Source organism: Mustelus asterias, unplaced genomic scaffold, assembly GCF_964213995.1.
Source record: "Mustelus asterias unplaced genomic scaffold, sMusAst1.hap1.1 HAP1_SCAFFOLD_116, whole genome shotgun sequence".
In the NCBI taxonomy this organism is placed as follows: domain Eukaryota; kingdom Metazoa; phylum Chordata; class Chondrichthyes; order Carcharhiniformes; family Triakidae; genus Mustelus; species Mustelus asterias.
In genome coordinates this window covers 353,850-375,655 of record NW_027590156.1, presented here as the reverse complement: position 1 = coordinate 375,655, position 21,806 = coordinate 353,850, and the positions used below count along the sequence as shown (strand labels likewise).

The 21,806-nt window shown below is 45.7% G+C and overlaps 3 protein-coding genes across 3 annotated transcripts in view; 2 read left to right on the top strand and 1 right to left on the bottom strand.

Annotated features, from left to right (window-relative positions):
* The window catches only part of LOC144484582 (uncharacterized), a 102,325-nt gene that overhangs the window by 17,945 nt on the left and 62,574 nt on the right, over nucleotides 1–21,806 (bottom strand). The window contains exons 4-5 of the mRNA XM_078203064.1: nucleotides 19,648–20,460; nucleotides 10,823–11,107 (exon numbers count right to left, since the gene is read on the bottom strand). Coding sequence (XP_078059190.1) covers nucleotides 10,823–11,107; nucleotides 19,648–20,460 — 1,098 coding nt within the window. The remainder of the gene's footprint in view (nucleotides 1–10,822; nucleotides 11,108–19,647; nucleotides 20,461–21,806) is intronic.
* LOC144484589 (uncharacterized) lies at nucleotides 2,655–8,712 on the top strand. The gene is made up of 2 exons (XM_078203069.1): nucleotides 2,655–2,705; nucleotides 7,150–8,712. Exon 2 carries the CDS (start codon nucleotides 7,232–7,234, stop codon nucleotides 8,267–8,269), a length of 1,038 nt encoding a protein of 345 aa, XP_078059195.1. The 5' UTR covers nucleotides 2,655–2,705; nucleotides 7,150–7,231; the 3' UTR covers nucleotides 8,270–8,712.
* Nucleotides 15,126–18,439, top strand: LOC144484568 (uncharacterized). Its single transcript, XM_078203055.1, has 2 exons — nucleotides 15,126–15,741; nucleotides 18,414–18,439. The coding sequence occupies exons 1-2, from the start codon at nucleotides 15,126–15,128 to the stop codon at nucleotides 18,437–18,439; spliced, it is 642 nt and encodes a 213-aa protein (XP_078059181.1).

Sequence of the window (21,806 nt, the reverse complement as noted above, 5' to 3'; positions counted from 1 at the left end):
TATGCCTTCTTGACGACCTTCTCCACCTGCATTGCCACTTTCAGTGGGCTGTGTACCCGTACACCCAGATCCCTTTGCCTATGAATACTCTTAAGGGTTCTGCCATTTACTGTATATTTCCCATCTGTATTAGACCTTCCAAAATGCATTACCTCACATTTGTCCGGATTGAACTCCATCTGCCATCTCTCCGTCCAAGTCTCCAACTGATCTATATTCTGCTGTATCCTCTGATGGTCCTCATCGCTATCCGCAAATCCACCAACCTTTGTGTCGTCCGCAAACTTACTAATCAAACCAGTTACATTTTCCTCCAAATCATTTATATATATTACAAACAGCAAAGGTCCCAGCACTGATCCCTGAGGAACACCACTTGTCACAGCCCCCCATTCAGAAACACACCCTTCCCCTTCTACCCTCTGTCTTCTTTGACTGAGCCAGTTTTGTATCCACCTTGCTCGCTCACCTCTGATCCCATGCGACTTCACTTTCTGCACCAGTCTGCCGTGAGGGACCTTGTCAAAGGCCTTACTGAAGTCCATGTAGACACCATACTCTGCCCTACCCTCATCAATCATCTTCGTCACTTCCTCGAAAAACTCGATCAAGTTCGAAAAATATTCACATCGTGAATATTTTTAATAACTCTAATACAAGTCAGTTCCTTTTGAAGGGCTCTCCCCTGTTTCCTCCATCCTCACCTCCAACAACAAGTGTGAGGAGCTCATGGAAATGCTTTGTCACTAAGATTGAGATAATCCAATCAGCTCTCCCTGCTGCTTTGCTCCATTCCATTAGCCCAACGGGCCAAACTGTCTCTAAACATCCCTCTTGTCTGAGCCCCGAACTCCCACTTTTCTCCATCCAGTCTCCACACACACCAGTGGGTTCATACTGCAGAGAGAGGATTTAAATGCTGAGACTGTGACAGGAGCTTTAAAAACCCACATTCACTGATGGTTCACCAGTGCATTCACTCCGTTCCACTCCACTCATCTGCTCTCAGTGCAGGAAGAGGTTCAGGTGATTGTCCATCCTGCAGCAACAGCAGAGAGTTCGCACCAGGGAGAGGTCATTCACCTGCTCCATGTGTGGGAAGCAATTCACTGATTCATTCATTTTGTTAACACACCAGTGAGTTCACACTGATGGAATAAGTTTTAAATGTCTGGATTGTGGGAAATGTTTTAAAATTTCTATGAATCTGATGTGCTATCAGCAGGTTCACACTGACAGCAGGCCATCCAGAGTCTCTCACTATGGGACTGGGTTCAGCTGGTCATGTGAACTCAGTGTCCACCAGTGCACTCACTCTGGGAGAGGCTATTCACCTGCTCCATGTTTAACACGAGATTTACTCAATCATCCCACTTCACTGCACATCAACTTGTTCACACTGATAAGGAACTTTTTCAAACTTCTGACTGTGAGCAGAGATTTAAATGCAAAATGTATCTGCTGATACACAAACACATTCACAGGCTGTTCACTTGCTCCATGTGAGAAGAGATTCATTTGGTTACCTCACATTCTGACACACCAGCAAGTTCATAAGTTACTACAGGGGCTGGATTCTGCTGTTATTGCTGCTGCTGTGAATCACATTCAGGACTGGACTATGTTCATTCTGATATTTGGAGTTTGTTTCTGATTATGTTAATAATCCCTGTAACTGGACTGGAGTTTAATATTCTAAATAAATGTGAAATAAAACAGTGATATTTGAATACATTGTTGCAGATGTTCATCTTTCCCAGCTGAATGTTTAACATTGCCGGCTGGAGCGCAGAAGGGGCAATCTGGGGGTGGTTCACACAGCAGGAACAGAACTGCAGTCTGTTCCTGCCATAGGGTCACACTGAGAGGGACAAACAGCACTTTGGACTTTCTCATCTCTCTTCACTGACAGCAAAGTGGGTTAATCCTGAGGTGTGTAAGAAATGTGTCCCAACTGCTCTTTTCTATAGTCCAGAGCTCCTAAACATGGAACAGAAGGCTCTTTTATAACTATGTTTCGAGTCAGGTGAATAATTCTGAAAGAAAATCAAAATATTACAGATGCTGGAAATCGGAAATAAAAACAAAGCAAGAAAAACTCAGCAGGTTTGGTAGCATCTCTGCAGAAACAGAGCAAATGTTTTGGAACTGAAGAGTCATATTGGACTGGAAACATTGACTCTGTTTCTGTCTTTACAAATTCTGTCACAGCTGCCAAGAGTTTGCAAAAATTTTGAACAACGGTGAAGGCTGGAAATGTGCTGTCAAATCAAAGATTAGTGTGAAACTGGGACGTGTTCCTGACTGAAAGTGAAACAGCAGGTTTAAATTTCCAGACTGACAAATGATTGTGGTAATTACACTGTGCACACTATTTCAAGAAAGGTGTTAAGTAATTTAAAATAAGCCTGTTTAAATATATTTTCATAGAAAATAGGAACAGGAGTAAGCCATTCTCGGCCAGGCCAGTCATTATGATCATGGACCACAAAAGATGTATTTGTATTTGACAATATCAAGTGGCAATGGCGGTGCTATTACCCAGCGTGCACCGAGAGGGTGACGATACCCTATCTTCAATACAGGAGATCATTGCGCAGGCTCAGTGCCTCTCTGACTGGAGCATGCGCAGTGCGGTGCAGGCAGTGGTCGGATGGGGTGGTGTCGGAGCAGCAGGGAGACCAGAAACTGATTGTAGACACCGGGTGAGTGAGATTAAATGGAGCCTGAGAGTCAAAAGGGAGGACTCATAAACACCCGGTATAGGAAGCGGAGCTTTCATAAACATCGGATATTAGCTTAAAACCACAAATAAGACGCCCGAGGCCCTGCCTGACCGATTTTGCAGTCTCCATCTTTCGAGAAAAATGGGCAGCGTGACCGCCATATTTATTGGGGCAATGGACAGCAGGGCGGTGGCCATCTTTATAGGGGGCAATGGGCAACAGGACGCATGTGCAGCCACCACCTCCATAGGAGGCAGTGGGCATTGATTCCAGAAGTTAGTTCCTGGCCTCCAGAATTGGTCTCTTTTTCATTAAGCCACAGAAACATTGAATTATTGCACTACAGAAAATGACTAACCCGTCATGCATTTGCTGGTTCTCTACAAGGGAATCAGCTCATCCCACTACCCTGTCTTTTCACTAACAAGACCAACAGAAAATATTTCCCATCCCCAAAACGGGCGGCGCGGGAGCACAGTGGTTAGCACTGCTGCTTCACAGCTCCAGGGACCTGGGTTCGATTCCCGGCTTGTGTCACTGTCTCCTCGTGTCTGCGTGGGTTTCCTCCGGGAGCTCCGGTTTCCTCCCATAGTCCAAAGATGTGCAGGTTAGGTTGATTGGCAATGCTAAAAAAAAATTGCCCCTTAGTGTCCTGGGTTAGAGGGATTAGCGGGTAAAATATGTAGGGATATGGGGATAGGGCCTGGGTGGGATTGTGGTTGGTGCAGACTCGATGGGCCGAATGGCCTCTTTTCGTGCTGTAGGGTTTCTATGAAATTACCTGTGGAGAAGATTATGTTTTATCTTCTTGAACAGCTGCAGTCCATGTGGTGAAGGTGCTCCCCTTTAGGTCAAGAGTTACAGGCTATTCACCCAGTGATGATGAAGGGACAGTGATACATCTCCAAATCAATAATTACAATGTGTATTTATACAGCATCGTTCATGTACTGGAACATTCTGAGGTGTTTCTCAGGTGTGTTATAAAGCAACATTTGACATAGAGTCATGTGAGCAGACATGAGGGTGGAAGGGTAAAGGCTTGGTTAAAGAGGTAGTTTTAATGAGTATCTTAAAGGTGGGGAAGGAAGATACAGAGGGGGAGCAGTTTAGGGGGAAATTCCAAAGATTATGGCCTTGGTAACTGGGACACGTATGATGGAGTGATTAAAACTGTGAATGCTGAGGAAGCCGGAATGAAAGGAATGCAGAGATATTGGAGGGTTGTGAGGCGAGAGGAGATTACAGACATGGGGAGGGGTGAAACCATGGAGGGACTTGAGAACAAGGATGAGAAATTTAAAATGTTGATTCATAAACAGCCTTTGTAGCGCAGGGGTGGTGGGTGAACAAGGTTTGGAATGAGTAAACACGTGGGCAGCAGAATTGTGATGACCTCAAGTTAATAGACAGGTTGAGTGAGGGAGACCGGCCAGGGGTGTGTTAGAATTATTAAGTCTGATGGTAACAAGCACTCAGAACCTGCATGGATCAGCTGGCATGGGGTATTCGCAGACATCATCAACCTCTCTTTACCACAATCTGAGGTCCTATCTGCTTCAAGAAGATGACCATCATCTCAGTACGAAAGAAAAGCCAAGCAGCGTGCCTTAATGGCTCTCGTCCGGTGGGTCTAACATCCATCATTATGAAGTGCTTCAAAAGGTTAGCCTCTCGGACTGCCTGGATCCAATACAGTTCGCCTACCGCCCAACAAATCCACAGCAGATGCCAATTCCCTGGCCCTGCACTCAACCCTGGAACATCGAGATTACAAAGACAGCTATGTCAGACTCCTATTTATTGACTACAGTTCAGCCTTCAACATCATTATTCCCACGAAACCCATCTCCAAACTCTGTGGCTTGGACCTCGGCTCCTCCCTCTGCGACTGGATGCTGAACTTCCTAACCCACAGACCACAATCAGTAAGGATAGGCAACAACACCTCCTCCACGATCATCCTCAACACCGATGCCCCACAAGGCTGTGTTCGCAGCCCTTACTATACTCCTTATACACCTATGATTGTGTGGCTAAATTTCCCTCCAACTCGATTTTCAGGTTTGCTGGTGACACCACCGTAGTGGGTCGGATCTCCAACAATGACGAGACAGAGTACAGGAATGAGATCGAGAATCTGGTGAACTGGTGCGACAACAATAATCTCTCCCTCAATGTCAACAAAATGAAGGAGATTGTCATCGACTTCAGAAAGCATAGTGGAGAAAGTGCCCTGTCTACATCAACGGGGATGAAGTAGAAATGGTCGAAAGCTTCATGTTTTTAGGTGCCCAGATCATTAACAACCTGTTCTGGTCCCCCCAAGCCAACACTGTAGTTAAGAAAGCCCACCAACGCCTCTACTTTCTCAGAAGACTAAGGAAAATCTCACGGGATCCAGGGTGAGGTAGCTAAATGGATACAAAATTATCTTGATGACAGAAGCCAGCGGGTAGTTGTAGAAGGTTGTTTTCCAAACTGGAGACCTGTGACCAGCGGAGTGCCTCAGGGTTCGGTGCTGGGTCCACTGTTTTTTGTCATTTATATTAATGATTTGGATGAGAATATAGGAGGCATGGTTTGTAAGTTTGCAGATGACACCAAGATTGGTGGCATAGTGGACAGTGAAGAAGGTTATCTCGGATTGCAACGGGATCTTGATCAATTGGGTCAGTGAGCTGACAAATGGCAGATGAAGTTTAATTTAGATAAAGGTGAGGTGATGCATTTTGGTCGATTGAACCAGGGCAGGACTTACTCAGTTAATGGTAGGCCACTGGGGAGAGTTACAGAACAAAGAGATCTCAGGGTACAGGTTCATAGCTCATTGACAGTGGAGTCACAGGTGGACAGAGTGGTGAAGAAGGCATTCGGCATGCGTGGTTTCATTGGTCAGAACATTGAATACAGGAGTTGTTGAAGTTGTACAAGACATTGGTTAGGCCACACTTGGAATACTGTGTTCAGTTCTGGTCACCCTATTATAGAAAGGATATTATTAAACTCGAAAGAGTGCAGAAGAGATTTACTAGGATGCTACCGGGACTTGATGGTTTGAGTTATAAGGAGAGCTGAATAGACTGGGACTTTTTTTCTCTGGAGCGTAGAAGGCTGAGGGGTGATCTTATAGAGGTCTATAAAATAATGAGAGGCATAGATGAGCTAGATAGTCAATATCTTTTCCCAAAGGTAGGGGAGTCTAAAACTAGAGGGCATAGGTTTAAGTTGAGAGGGGAGAAATACAAAAGTGTCCAGAGGGGCAATTTTTTCACGCAGAGGGTGGCGAGTGTCTGGAACAAACTGCCAGAGGTAGGAGTAGAGGCGGGTACAATGTTGTCTTTTAAAAAACGTTTAGACAGTTCCATGGGTAAGATGGGTATAGAGGGATGAGGGCCAATTGCGGGCAATTGGGACTAGCTTAGCGGTTTTTAAAAAAGCGCAGCATGGCAAGTTGGGCCTCAGGGCCTGTTTCCATGCGGTAAACCTGTATGACTATGAAATTTGGCATGTTAGCTGTGACTTTCACCAACTTTTACAGATGCACCATAGAAAGAATTAGCATCAGCTTGGTATGGCTCCTGCTCTGCCCAAGACCGCAAGGAACTACAGAAGGTCATGAATGTAGCCCAATCCATCACTCAAACCAGCCTCCCATCCACTGACTCTGTCTACACTTTCTGCTGCCTTGCTAAAGCAGCCAGCTTAATTAAGGACTCCACGCACCCCCGACATTCTCTCTTCCACCTTCTTCCGTCGGGAAAGAGATACAAAAGTCTGAGGTCACGTACCAACCGACTCGAGGACAGCTTCTTCCCTGCTGCCATCAGACTTTTGAATGGACCTACGTTGCATTAAGTTGATCTTTCTTTCCACCCTAGCTATAACTGTAGCACTACAGTCTCGTTTCCTTCTCTATGAACGGTATGCTTTGTCTGTATAGCACACAGGAAACAATACTTTTCACTGTATGTTAATACATGTGACAATAATAAATTAAAACAAAACAAAGGAATGGGTGACGGTTTCAGCCGCAGATGAACTGAGAGGAGACTGGAGTTGGGTGATGTTACTGAGGTGGAACTGGTCTTGGTAATGATGTGGATTTGTGGTCAGATTCTCAGGTTGGGTGAAATATTTTGCTATGTGAACAGACTGGCTCAGTCTCAGACAGTTTCCGAGGAGAGGGATGGAGTCAGTGGGTGGAATTTGTAGCAGAGAGCGGTGACAATAACTGCAGTTTTCCCAGGATTAAAATGGAGGAAAATTCTAGCCCAGAGCTGGAGAGATCTTTCAGGGAATCAAAGGATTCGGGGAGGGGGTGGGAAATTGGCACTAAAACCAGCTCAATTTCACAACCTGCCTTTCTGTTTTTGAGAGTTCTCTCTCACTCCCTTTTTTCTGTCTTAAATCAGTTTCACAGGGCGTTAGAAGGGGAAGATTTGCAGTCAGGGAAACTGAAACCAAACATCACATCAGGATCTGAATATCATCGGGTTTTTAACATGCAAGAAAACAGCAACGTTCACAGTGTAGATAAACCGTGGAAATCTGGGGACTGTGAGCAGGGATTCAGATCCCTGTCTGAGCTGGAAACTCATCAGCCCTGTCACACTGGGGAGAGGCCATTCACCTGCCCTGAGTGTGGGAAGGGATTCACTTGGTCATCCAACCTGTTGAGGCACCAGCGTGTTCATAATGCGCAGAAGCCATTTACCTGCCCCGAGTGTGGGAAGGGATTCACTCGATCATCTGGGCTGCAACAACACCACCGAATTCACACTGGGGAGAGGCCATTCACCTGCTCCAAGTGTGGGAAGGGATTTACTGATTCATCCACTCTGCTGAAACATCAGCAAGTTCACACTGATGAGAGACCGTTTAAATGCCTGGACTGTGGGAAGTGCTATAAAAGTTCTCAGAACCTAATGCGACATCAGCATGTTCACACTGACGAGAGACCCTTCAGATGCTCTCACTGTGAGACTGGGTTCAGACAATCATCTGAACTCACTGCACATCAGCGAATTCACACTGGGGAGAAGCCGTTCATCTGTTGCAAATGTGGGAAGAGATTCACTCGATCATCAGGGCTTCGACAACACCATCGAGTTCACACAGGGGAGAGAACATTCACCTGCTCCAAATGTGGGAAGGGATTCAGCGATTCGTCCACTCTGCTGAAACACCAGCAAGTTCACACTGACGAGAGACCTTTTAAATGTGCTGACTGTGAGAAATGCTATAAAGGTTCTGTGGACCTGATGCGCCATCAGCTTGTTCACACTGACGAGAGACCGTTCAGGTGCTCTCACTGCGGGACTGGGTTTAGACAATTATGTCAACTGACTGCACACCAGCGGGTTCACACTGGGGAGAAGCCGTTCATCTGTTTGCAGTGTGAGAAAGGATTCACTCAATCAGCCACCCTGCAGAGACACCAGCGAATTCACACTGGGGAGAGACCATTCACCTGCTTCGTGTGTGGGAAGAGATTCACTCGCTCATCCACCCTGATGAGTCACCAGCGAGTTCACAAATAATCAGTGACTGGATTTTACTGTAAATCACATCCAGGAATGAATTATGTTCATTGACGTCCATTTCTACTGATATGTCAAGAAAATCTGAGAAATTAAAATATTTTTTGTGGGTAATTTCTGATTTTTTTTTAAACGGGTGAAGTGAGTGGTAATTACAAAAGGAGACAGAATGTCTGTGTGAATTTAAACTGTGAGGATTTTTTATGCATTTGTGGGACATGGGCGTCACTGCATGGCCAGCATTTATTGCCCATCCCCAGTTACCATCGAACTGAGTGGCTTACTGGGCCATTTCAGAGGGCAGTTGACAGTCAACCACATTGCTATGGCTCTGGAGTCACATGTAGGCCAGACAGGTAAGGACAGCAGCTTTCCTACCCCAAACGGACATTCATGGGGTGGCACAGTGGTTAGCACTGTTGCCTCACAGCGCCAGGGACCCGGGTTCGATTCCCGGCTTGGGTCACTGTCTGTGAGGAGTTTGCACGTTCTCTGCGTGTCTGCGTGAGTTTCCTCCGGGTGCTCCGGTTTCCTCCCACAGTCTGAAAGACATGCTGGTTCGGTGAATTGACTTGAACAAATGCCGGAGTGTGGCGACCAGGGGAATTTCACAGTAACTTCACTGCACTGTTAATGTCAGCCTACTTGTGACTAATAAATAAACTTTACTTTTTGCTTTACTGAACCAAATGGTTTTTTCTGACAATTGACAATGGTTTCATGGTCAGCAGTAGATTCTTAATCCTGATTTTTTTTTATTGAATTCAATTATTTTTATTGAATTAAATGTACGAGGCAAGTTTTTTTTTTACAAAGAGTGGCAGGTGCCTGGAACTCGCTGCTGGGGGAGGTAGTGGAAGCAGATATGATAGTGACTTTTAAGGGACACCTGGACAAATGCATGAATAAAATGGGAATAGAGGGATATGGTCCCCGGAGGCCTTTTTAGTTCAGACGGGCAGCATAATCAGTGCAGGCTTGGAGGGCCAAAGAGCCTGTTCCTGTGCTATAATTTTCTTTTTTCTTGTTCTTTGTTCAAATTACACCACTTGCTGTGGTGGGATTTGAACCCGGTCCCCAGAACATAAACTGAGTTTATGGATTAAGTCCAGGGATAATACCATTGGGCCATCACCTCCCATCTGGAACAAAACTGTTTTCACCACTAAGGCTCTGCTGTGATGTAATAGTCTCTATGACATCATCGCAGCAGGACTGGATGACATCATCAGAGTCCATTGTTTCTGAATGATCCACATCAATAACAACAGGAAATACTCATCAAGCTGAGCACATTATCTAGGCTGACACTGCAGTCTGACATTGAGGGACTGCTGCACTCTGACACACACTGTCCTTCACATGGAGCTTGTGGAGCTCTGGCCACAATCTTCCAATCCTTCTCGAGTCGTAGTGACAAAGGACAGAGAGTGTAAATGTTACATCCCTGTTCAAAAACACAGCAATTACAGAACAATCTGTTTAACATCAGCGGTGGGGAAAAGCCAATAATCTGGGACACAATCAACTGACACTTGGAAAAGTATGGATTATAATTTCCAGTATTTTCTGTTTTTAAATACTGAAAACTTCCCTGGATCTCAAGGCTGGGAGAGACACTCTGAAAGGTATAGGGAGCTGGGACTTGTCCATGATGAGAAACAATACTTTTCACTTTATGCTAATACTTGTGACAATAAATCAAATTTTTAAAAATCAGTGTAACTGAAGGTCTGAGACTGAAATAATCTAGAGTTAGAAAGGAGAAAAGATCCAAAAAACAGAAGTCAGTAACAGGACATCAATTAATCTCTTATCCTGGAGAAATCAAGGATTTAACACACCGTGTGTTTGAAACAAAGCTGATTTATTTAACAGATGTCAGAATATTAAGTTCCAGGTCAGTTAGAGATTAACATCAGAAGAAATAAATGTTAATTGTCTGATTGAAGATGGTCGAGAGGAGGTTGATACAGGTATTCAAGATCCTGAGGAATTGGGCAGGTGAAATAGTGAGAAAATGTTCCCACCAAGAGAACATCAAGAACTAGAGGGCACAGACCTACCTTAATGGGGAAAACAGAGTCAAAGTGATGTGAGGAAAATTATTTTCACCTACTGGGTGGTTGGAGTCTGGAATAAACTTCCTGTGAAGGCAGTGGAGGCAGGTTTGATCAAGGTACTCAAAAGAGAATTGGATTGTTATCTGAAAAGAAAGTGTGCAAGGTTACAGGGGTATGGCAGGGGAATGGGATTAAGCTCCTTCAGTGAGCCAGTGCAGACTTGATGGGCTGAATAGCCTCCTTCTGTACTGTAAAGAATCTGTGATGAGAGTTCCTGAATGATGGGGAAAGATCACAGACAGCGGTTCTTAAAGGGAAACTGCAACCCCAAAAACACAATCTGCTCTAGATCGAGAATATTAACCTGCAGCCCACCTACAGGGATTATTAACATCAGCAGAAACAAACCTCAAATGTCAGAATGAATGTGGCTCACTCCTGGATGTGATTAACAGCAGCAAGTACAGCAGAATCCACTCCCTGCACTCACTTGTGAAGTCGCTGGTGTGTCACCAGGTGGGAGGAGGTAGTGAATCCCTTCCCACACTCTGAGCAGGTGAATGGTCTCTCCCCAGTGTGAAGTCGCTGATGTGCTTTGAGGCTGGATGAATGTCTGAAGCTCTTTCCACAGTCAGTGCAACTGAACGGCCTCTCCTCAGTGTGAACTCTCTGGTGTGTCACGAGGTTGGATGAATTAATGAATCGCTTCCCACACACGGCGCAGGTGAACGGCCTCTCTCCGGTGTGAACTCTCCTGTGTAACTGTAGGTTATCCCTTCCCACACACAGAGCAAGTGTACGGTCTCTCTCCAGTGTGAACTCGCTGGTGTAATGTTAGGCAGGATGATTGAGTAAATTCCTTCCAACACACGGGGCAGGTGAAGGGTCTCTCCCCAGTGTGGGTGCGTCGATGAGTTTCCAGTTTGGATGGGCAAGTGAATGCTTTCCCACAGTCCCCACATATCCACGGTTTTTCTATCGTGTCAATATCATCATGTCTCTCCATATTTGGTGATTAGTTGAAGCCTCGTCCACACACAGAACACATGCACAGATTCACATTGCTGTGAATGGTGAGATGTTTTTTCAGGCTGTGTAACTGGTTAAAGCTCTTTCCACAGTCAGTTCACTGGAAAACTCTCACTCGGGTGTGTCTCTCTCTCGGTGCTTTTCCAGTCACACTGAAGTTTGAAATCTTTTCCCGCACTCCACATTCAAAGGCTGATAGTGTTCAGGTGCTGGTGAATTGAGCAACTGTTAAATCTTGGTGTGAAACTTGATTCCATTTTGCGGACTGTAAATTTTCCCCTTCAAATATCCTGCAAAAGGAGTTTACAAAACTACTGTCAGTCCAGGATAGAAATTCTGATCAGACAAGTCTAATTTCTAAGGAACAACTTTTCTGCTCTGGTTTCCCAAAACAGTAAATCTATGTCCCACACACTCTCCCTCCTCCCTGAGCTGAGGGCGGCACGGTGGGACAGTGGTTAGCACTGCTGCCTCACAGCACCAGGAACCCGAGTTTGATTCCCAGCTTGGTTCACTGTCTGTGTGGAGTTTGCACGTTCTCCCTGTGTCTGCATGAGTTTCCTCCGGGTGCTCCAGTTTCCTCCCACTGTCCAAACAGGTGCGGATTAAGTAGATTGGCAATGCTAAATTAACCCTGAGTGTTTGTGTGTGTGTGTGGGGGGGGTCTAGCTAGGATAAATGCATGGGTAACGGTGATAGGGCCTGGGTGGGATTGTGGTCAATGCAGATTCGATGGGCCCAATGGCCTCCTTCTGCACTGTGGGATTCTATGAGATCCAAATGAAATGTTGCATATTTTTCATGCATCCTTACAACTAATTTATACAAATCACTCCAAGGCCTGTTCCTCCCCATCTCTGGAATCACCTCTAGTACTGCTCTGATTCTGGCTTCCGACACATTCCATTTTTTAATCACTCCACCATTAGTGACTAGACCTTCACTGCACAAGGATTCCTACCATGCAGAAGGAAACCATTTGGCCCATCAAGTCTGGACCAACTCTGAATATTTTACCCCTGATCTACACCTCTAACCCACCTTACCTGCACATCTTTGTACACGAAGGGGCAATATAGCATGGCCAATTCCCCTAAGCATCACATCTTTGGGCGGTGGGAGAAAACCAGAGCATCCAGAGGAAACCCACAGTCAGAGGGATAACGTGCAAACTCTGCACAGTGACCCAAGGCTGGAATTGAACCTGAGTCCCTGGAGCTGTGAGGCAGCAGTGCTAACCACCCTGATATTAATGGTGTTATATAAATAGAAGTTGTTGTTGGCTGTAACCCTAACTTCCGGTTTTACAACAACACATTGATTTTATAACAAACTGTCTGATTTTTTTTGTCTCCAGTGGGTTATTCATTTGATTTCACCCTCAAGAAGTATGGTGGCTGCGCATGCGTTATTCCAATTTACCTCAACAAAGATGGCGGATGCGCATGCGCTTTGCAATACGTGGATCCCTATAAAGATGGCGGATGTGAACTCGGGTCTGAAGCCTTCGGAAGGCCCGAGGAATTTGCTTTGCAAATTGAGGGTTTGTGGCCGACACCGGGTGTTTATAAAGCCTCACCATCCACCCGCCAACTCCATTTATGTTTCCGGTTTTATTTCGGGCTCTGGATCCGCACTGGATCTTTGTAAAAATCTCCATTTAAAACCTGCTCGCTCGAGCGCCTTACCGTCTGTCGCAGGCACTGCGCATGCTCCACATCACAATGCCCGGGGACTGATTGACGGCAGCTCCGGACCAATAGGAAGAGGGGGCGGGGCTGGAGGACGGAGCGGGAGCGGTTGATCCTCCAACCAATCGGAGTGAATGAGGGGCGGGGCTGAAGGACCGAACGGGAGCGGCTGGTCCTCCAACGAATCGGAGTGAATGAGGGGCGGGCCCAGGCTGGGAGTGGAGCATGCGCAAAGATGATAAGGCGCTGGGGAGCCTGGGAACGCACTGCGCAGGTGTGGTCTGCACAGTAAGAAGTCACAACACCAGGTTCACATCTAACAGATTTATTTGGAATCACGAGCTTTCGGAGCTCCGCCCCTTCATCAGGTGACTCACCCAGTCCAACACCGGCATCTCCACATCAGGTGGTGTGGGTGCACGCTCTGAGCATGCTCAGTGTCAATCATGGTATTGGGGAGGGTTCAGGAGGAGATTGTGAGCACAGGGTGGGAATGGAAACCACGGCTGCACTGGAAAGAGCACCAACTTCTGGCCCAGGAAACAGGCCCTGGCTTTACCGCAGGGACTGCAGGTGGCTGGACATTGGGGAGGATTTGGAAACAATTTGTGGATCTGCACACCCTTCAGAATCATTGTCAGCTCCCTGGTTTGCAGCTGCGGGGCTTCTCCCTCCCTCCCTGGAACAGGCCCAGGTTAACGGCCCCATCCTGGCTCAGCCACTGGAGGATGGTTCACATCAGAGGATGGGGGAGGGGGACAATAAATAAGAGGTTACACTTTGGCCTCAAATCAATGAGGACTCTGATCTCTGGGAAGGAAGGAAACCCTGGGAGGTGGGCGGGGAGGATTCACAAACACCCGCTGGAGACCCAACACCCCCAATAAGACCCATTGGTTTTATTGTCAGTCTGCAGACAGGAGCTGGAGAACTGAACCCAGACAGAGGAGAGGGAGGGAGAAACCTGGGATTGGAGGAAAGTGAATTGTCTGTTCAGCATTTCTATTGTGGATTGACACTGAAAGATGTTTGAAAACTGCTTTTACACATTGTTACAAATTGACGATTTGCACACAGAAAACTCAACTCCAAGAGGAATGTTTGTCTCTCTGTGATTTCTATTCTGCATTGACTGTGATGATGTTTGTCAACAGAGATTACAGCTTTCAGGAAAGGTTAAATGGATTGAAGGTTTTTCCTATGGAGCAGTGACCTGATAGAAGTCTTTAAAATTATTAGTGGCTTGGACAGGGGAAATGTAGAGAGAATGTTTCCACTCGTGACAGAGTCTAAAAGAAGGAATGATCAATGAACAAAGAGTCATAAATGCCAGATAGTTACTAATAAATCCAAGAAGGCAATAAGGACAAATTTCATCACTCACAGGTTTAGAATTACCATAGAAATGAGTTGAGGAAAGTGCTGAGATTGTTTCAAAAGGAAATGGGAGTAACACACGAGAGAAAAAGAAATAGAAAAATCAACTGAAAGGCTGAGATGAGGTCTATGGGACAGGAGACGATGTGTCAAGTATAAAGAATTAAACTGAATGGCTTGTTTGTGTCTTGTGTATTCAAAGTAATTCAATGTAAACTCCTTTTCCAGAATATCTGCAGACGGGCGATTCAAACCAAACATCTCGGGATCTGACAGTGTCACATGATTCTTCAGGATCTGAATATCAAAGGCCTATGAATGTGGAAGGAGAAATGTTTGCCTATTTTGTCTTTGGGAAATTATTCAACATCAGTGTGACTGGAAAAGCCCCGAGACACAGACATCTCAGTTATTTTTCCACAGTCAGCTGGAACAGAGCTTTAACCAGTCACACAGCGTGAAAAGAAATAGCACATTTACATCAGGTAGACACCATACTCGTGTTCTGTGTGTGGACCTGGTTTCAACTGATGATATAACCTGGAGAGACAGGAGGACACCTGCACCATGTGAACAAGGAGCAGCAATAGGCCATTCGGCCCCACGGGCCAGTTCCGCCATTTAATAACATCATGGCTGATCTGATAGTGAGCTCAAATCTGCATCCCGCCTACACCCGATAGCCTGTCAATAATCATGGAGAAACCGTGGAAATGTGCGGACTGTGGGACGGGATTCAATTACCCATCTGAATTGGAAACCCATCGACGTATTCACACTGGGGAGAGACCATTCACCTGCTGTGTGTGTGGGAAGGGATTCACTCAGTCATCCAGCCTGTACACACACCAGCATGTTCATACTGGTGAGAGGCCATTCACCTGTCTTCAATGTGGGAAGGGATTTAATGCTTTATCAAACCTCCGGACTCACCACCAGGTTCACTCTGATCAGAGACCGTTTAAATGTTGTGAGTGTGGGAAGAGCTTTAAAAGCAGAAAGGATTTGTTGATTCACCAACGCACTCACACTGGGGAGAGGCCATTCATCTGCAACATGTGTGGTAAGGGATTCACTCAGTCATCCCACCTCCTGACACACCAAAGTGTTCACACTGATCAGAGACCATTTAAATGTTCTGATTGTGAGAAGACCTTTAAAAGTAAAAAGGATTTACTGATTCACCAACGCACTCACACTGGGGAGAGGCCGTTCATCTGCTCCGTGTGTGGGAAGGGATTCACTTGTTCATCCCAGCTCCTGAAACACCGATTTGTTCACACTGATCAGAGACCTTTCAATTGTCCTGAATGTGATAAAACATTTAAAAGCAAAAAGGATCTTCTGAAACACCAGCACACTCACACTGGAGAGAGGCCATTCACCTGCTCTCTCTGTGGGAAGGGATTCACTCGGTTAGCCCACCTTCTGAGACACCATCGAGTTCACACTGGGGAGAGGCCGTTCACCTGCCCTGTGTGTTGTCAGGAATTCATTGATGCATCTGACCTTCTGATACACCGGCGAGTTCACACTGGAGAGAGACCTTACACTTGCCCCCTGTGCGGCAAGAGATTCACTCAGTCATCCCACCTGACTACACACCAACTTGTTCACACTGATCAGAGACCTTTTGAATGTTCTGATTGTGAGAAGAGATTTAAAAGTAAACAGAATCTGCTGAAACACCAGCGAGTTCACACTGGGGAAAGGCCGTTCAACTGCTCCATGTGTGGGAAGGGATTCGCTCAGTCAAACAACCTGCTGAAACACCAGCAAGTTCACAGGCAACAGCAGGGGTTGGATTCTGCTGTTCATCACACCCAGGACTGAATGATGCCAAGATGCCTGTTTCCAGTGGTGTTCCACAGTTTTCTGGTATGTGTCAATAATTTCGGCTCAACTGTGTGGAAAATGATTACTAAGTTTGCATCTGATACAAAAGTTTCTCCCATGGTTGACAATGAGGAATAAAGCTGTGGACAGCAGGAAGATATTAATGGACTGGGGGGGTGAGTCAACACAAAAATAGCAAGTAGAATTCAATCTGGATCAATGAGAGAGATTGAATTTGGGAGAGTAAACAAGACAAGGGAATGAACAATACATGGGATGATGTTGAGAATTATAGAGGAACAGAGGGACTTTGGAGTGCATATCCACTGATCCCTGAAGATGGCTGCACATGGAGATCAGATGGTCAAGAAGGCATTTGGGACACTTTCCTGTCTGAGGCCTGGAATATAAGAGCAGGGAGATTACGTTAGAACTGATAAAAGACGAGTTAGAACACAGCTAGAATACTGAGCACAGTTCTGGTCACTGCATTATCCAACTATAAAGTAAGACATGATTCATTAATTTGTATAAAACTGATCATTTATCATATAATTGCAGATTATGTTTAATTCATCAAATTTAGGAGATAAATAATTATAAGGTGACTTCAGAAAAATGGAAAAGGCTGATTAGTGACTAGCTGGAGAATCTTTATTTATTTTAATCTTGACTTTACTTTTCATAGAATCCCTACAGTGCAGAAGGAGGCCATTCAGCCCATCGAGTCTGCACTGACTCTCAGACAGTGTCTCTAGAGGAGTTGGATTCTGCTTTTGTTGCTGCTGTTGATCATATTTAGGATTGAATCACATTAATTCTGGCTTTTATTTTGCTGATGTTAACTCCTGTAATGTGGCTGGAGTTTAATATTTTAATACATCAAATAAATCAGCTTTGTTTCAAACAGACAGTGTTTCGTGTGGTTCATCTCTAAGATGTCATGAACATTTTCCCTTAAATCTGCTCTGGAAATGTATTAAACAGAAGATCAACAATTAAATACGTAGCATCAAATAATTGGGAAAAATCCACTGGGGGCATTCATTTCTCAATTAATTTTGTTCTGGAATGTTCTGCCTGAAAGGGGATGGAAGCAGATTCAGATACATCTTTCTGAAGTGAATTGGATCTCCAGTTGAAGGTAAAGTTAGCAGGGCTCTGGAGAAAGGGGAGGGGAGTGGGGCTGATGGGCAGCTCTTTCAAATGTGTGACTACAACCCCATAAGGCAGCTGTATATTGACAGGAGAAAGGCTGATGTCCAAATTCCCGAGAATAACAAAGGAAGTTGTGATGAACCAGAATAAAACATTGGTTCAGCCTCAACTGGAGCATTGTGGCCAACTCCGGATAGATCGCTACAGGAAGGAGGTGAAGACATTGTAGAGGATGCAGAAAAAAATCATGAGACTGGTTCCAGGGATGAGAAACTTCAGTTATGAGGGTAGATTGGCAAAGCTGGGGCTGATCTCTATAGAGAAGAGGAGATTCGATAGAAATATTCAAAATCAAGAGGGATTTGGACAGAGTAGATAGGAAGAAACTATTCTGATTGGCAAAAAGGTTAAGAAGCAGAGGACACAAATTAAAGGTGATTTGTGAAATAAGCAATGGTGATTTGAGGAAATCCCGTTTCCAGAGTGAGTGGTTAGAACCTGGCGTGCACTGACCCAGTGTGGGGAGGAGGAAGGTTCAAACAAGATTTCAAAACACAACTGGATAATTATCTGAAGAGAAAAAAAAATGTTCAGGGTTACGAGAGAAAGACTGTGCACTGACCGAGGGAGAGGCCAGGGAGGGATAGAGGGTGAGGCCAGGGAGGGATCGAGGGAGAGGCCAGGGAGGGATCGAGGGAGAGGCCAGGGAGGGATCGAGGGTGAGGCCGGGGAGTGACCGAGGGAGAGGCCGGGGAGTGACCGAGGGAGAGTCCAGGGAGGGATCGAGGGAGAGGCCAGGGAGGGAGTGAGGGTGAGGCCGGGGTGTGATCGAGGGAGAGGCCGGGGAGTAACGAGGGAGAGGCCGGGGAGTAACGAGGGAGAGGCCGGGGAGTGGGACTGGCTGTGTCACTCTCTCAGAAAGCTGGTGTGGGTGTGAACACGATGGGCTGAATGACCTCTTTATTTGCTGTCATCATTCTCTAATTGTAGTGAAGGCTCTGAGGAAAAGGGACTAACCGGCAGCTCCTTCAGAGATGATCCTGACCCTGCAATGCAGCTGTACATTGACAGGACACAGTCACAGTGGTCATGCTGAGTATATCCCTCATCGAGGAGACCACTGTGGAATTCTGCAGCCTCTCTATTTCAATAAAATGCTGATTTTCTATTCTTCCTAACAATGCGGATAATCTTTTTCCCCAAATTATACTTTATCATTCCCACGTTCCCATCTACTTACCCTATAGTGTGATGTATTTTCAGGCTGTGTAACTGGTTAAAGCTCTTTCCACACTCACTCGGGTGTGTGTGTCTCAGTGTCTCCAGTCACAATTATATCTGAAATCTTATCCCATGGACAGAATAGATGTAACATTGCTCCTTCCACATTCAAAGGCCAGTGATGTTCAGGGCTGTTACGGGGTTTCTTTCAGAGACAAAGTATTGCCAAATCTTTAGTTAATACAAAGACTTGCGATACAGCATCCTGGTGAAAGGCATTTTTAATTGACCAATGTGAGATAAAACTCCTGGAAAATGTGTACAAGGAAGGCCCGAGATGGGTGGATAATATCGGAATGTGGACCGGCCTCTCGATGGGACAGGCAGTGAGAGCACCTGAGAAATCAGTGGAGAAAGATTGTTCAGAGCGCGGCCAACCCTCAGAACGAGGACGGATGAGCGACAAGACGCCTGTAGTGGGAGGAAAAAGACTATTTACTATCCAGGATAAAGTTAATGTACTCTATAGAAACTAGGAGCAGGCCATTCGAGTCTGCTCCACCATTCAATATGATCATGGCTGATCCTCGATCTCAATACCATATTCTCCCCACACCGCTTGAAGCCATTAAAATCTAAAATAAAATCTATCTCTTCCTTGAATATATTCAGTGATTGGGATTCCACAGCCTTCTGTGGTAGACAATTCCACAAGTTCACTACCCTTTGAGTTAAGAATTTTTTCCCTCATCTCAGTCTCATCTGACTTCTGCTTTTGTGGATCATTTCAGTGGAAATGTGCCCTCGCTCAAAGGGAATCAGCCACTGGAATTAAAATTGAGAGAGCGGCCAGTCCAACAGCAAGAAACCCTCTGACCCCCCCCCCCCCCCCACTTCACCATCTGTCAGAATGAACATGGTTCAGTCCTGGATGTGATTAACAGCAGCAATAGCAGCAGAATCCAACCCCTGTCATCACTTGTGAACCCGCTGGTGTCTCAGCAGGTGAGATGACTGAGTGAATCCCTTCCCATAGTCAGAGCAGGTGAATGGTCTCTCCCCAGTGTGAACTCGCTGGTGTGTCAGCAGGTTCGATGACCGATTGAATCTCTTCCCACACACGGAGCAGGTAAATGGCTTCTCCCCGGTGTGAACTCGCTGGTGTGTCAGCAGGGTAGGTAAATCACTGAATCGCTTCTCACACTCTGAGCAGGTGAAAGGCCTCTCCCCGTCCCCGCTGTGAATTTGCTGGTGTCTCAGCAGGTTGGCTAACTGAGTGAACCCCTTCCCACAATTGGAGCAGGTGAACGGCCTCTCCCCAGTGTGAACTCGCTGGTGTGTCAGCAGTGTGGAGGAATCTCCGAATCCTTTCCCACACACGGAGCAGATGAACGGCCTCTCCCCAGTGTGAACTCGCTGATGTGCCAGCAGGTCAGATGAATCTCTGAATCCTTTCCCACACTCTGAGCAGGTGAATGGTCTCTCCCCAGTGTGAACGCGATGGTGTCTCTGCAGACTGGATAACCGAGTGAATCCCTTCCCACACTCAGAACAAGTGAACAGCCTCTCCTTGGTGTGAACTTGCTGGTGTGCCAGCAGGGTGGATGAATCTCTGCATCTTTTCCCACACACTGAGCAGGTGAATGGTCTCTCCCCAGAGTGAACTCGACGGTGTCTCACTCGATTGGATGAAATACTAAATTTCTTCCCACAATCAGAGCAGGTGAATGGCCTCTCCCCAGTGTGAACTCGCTGGTGTGTGAGCAGGTCGGATGAATTAGTAAATCTCTTCCCACACTGATAACAGGTGAATGGCCTCTCCCCAGTGTGACTGCGTCGATGTGTTTCCAGTTCAGATGGGGATCTGAATCCCTTTCCACAATCCCCACATTTCCACGGTTTTCCCATGGTGTGGGTGTCTGTGTCTCGGTGCTTTTCCTGTCACACTGACGGTAAAATAGGTGATGATTTTCTCCGTCCTAACGAGTGACTGTCAGAGCTTGACGTGAAGTTTCGTTTGAGATTTCTTCTGGCAAATCCTCCCCTTTTAATATCCTGTAAAAGGAGTTTACAAATGTCATCACAGTCAGTACAGCTCAGAAACTGAGAACAGACAATTCTAGTTGCTGTGGAACACTCTTTCCTCACTGGTTTAGAGTGAATCATGAATTTGAAACATCATTGCGAGCCAGAAAATCAATCAAAATGCTCACAAAGGAGTGGAATTTATCTCCAGATGGACAGAAATCAGAAATAGTGAAATTATCTTCAATTCAGATTGAATTTTAAGAATCCGTGGAACCCCTACAGTGCAGAAAGAGACTATTCAGCCCATCAAATCTGCATCGATGATTCAGATGAATGAACATGGTTCAGTCCTGAATGTGATTTAACAGCAGCAAAACAGCAAAATCCAACCCCTGTAACCACTTGTGAACTCGCTGGTGTCTCAGTAGTTGGATGACTGACTGAATCCCTTCCCACACACAATGCAGGTGAACAGCCTCTCCCCAGTGTGAACTCGCTGGTGAATCACACCAGTCCCAGAGCCATGAAACCTCTCTCAGACAACAGAGCAAAGCACTAAAAACTCTAAACTGTAGATGAATGCACAATAATACTCACCTCTGGAACAATTTCACTGTTTTCAAATTTAAAACCTCCTGCTGGAACCTGAAGCTGGAAAGATGCCAGAAGCACTGGAGTCGGAGAACAATTGCAATCTTCTAATTCCCTGTGAAAGGAGATTACAAGAGTTATGTGTCAACAGTGGTTAGAGATTAAGAGATAAATATTTTTCTTGGTTTGAGATTGCTGTGTATAAATCCTCCCCTTCTAACCATAAAAGGAGTTTCCAAAATCCATTAGTTAGTCCAGAATATAAATTCATAACATCCTCTCCTTCTGTTTCCTAGCATAGGATTATTTAAGATTGAAATGCTGACACTGGTTGCAGTTCAGACAAGATCCACTAAGATACTTCCTGGCATAAAGAAGTTTGTTTATTAAGGAAAGGTTAATAGGGTGCGTCGATACTCATTGGATTTGAGATAAATGAGAGGAGATCTAACTGAAGCACATATGATTCTGAGGGTACTTGACAGGGTATGTTCTGAAAGGATGGTTCCCCATATCAGGGAATCAAAAGTTGCAGGGACAGTT

What these genes read in the sequence shown, in the direction of transcription:
- LOC144484589 (XM_078203069.1), top strand. Translation starts at nt 7,232, where the DNA reads ATGCAAGAAAACAGCAACGTTCACAGTGTAGATAAACCGTGGAAATCT.
- LOC144484568 (XM_078203055.1), top strand. Translation starts at nt 15,126, where the DNA reads ATGGAGAAACCGTGGAAATGTGCGGACTGTGGGACGGGATTCAATTAC. An exon ending in ACCTTTCAATTGTCCTGAAT is followed by an intron (nt 15,742 to 18,413) that starts GTGATAAAACAT and finishes CTCTAATTGTAG; the next exon opens with TGAAGGCTCTGAGGAAAAGG.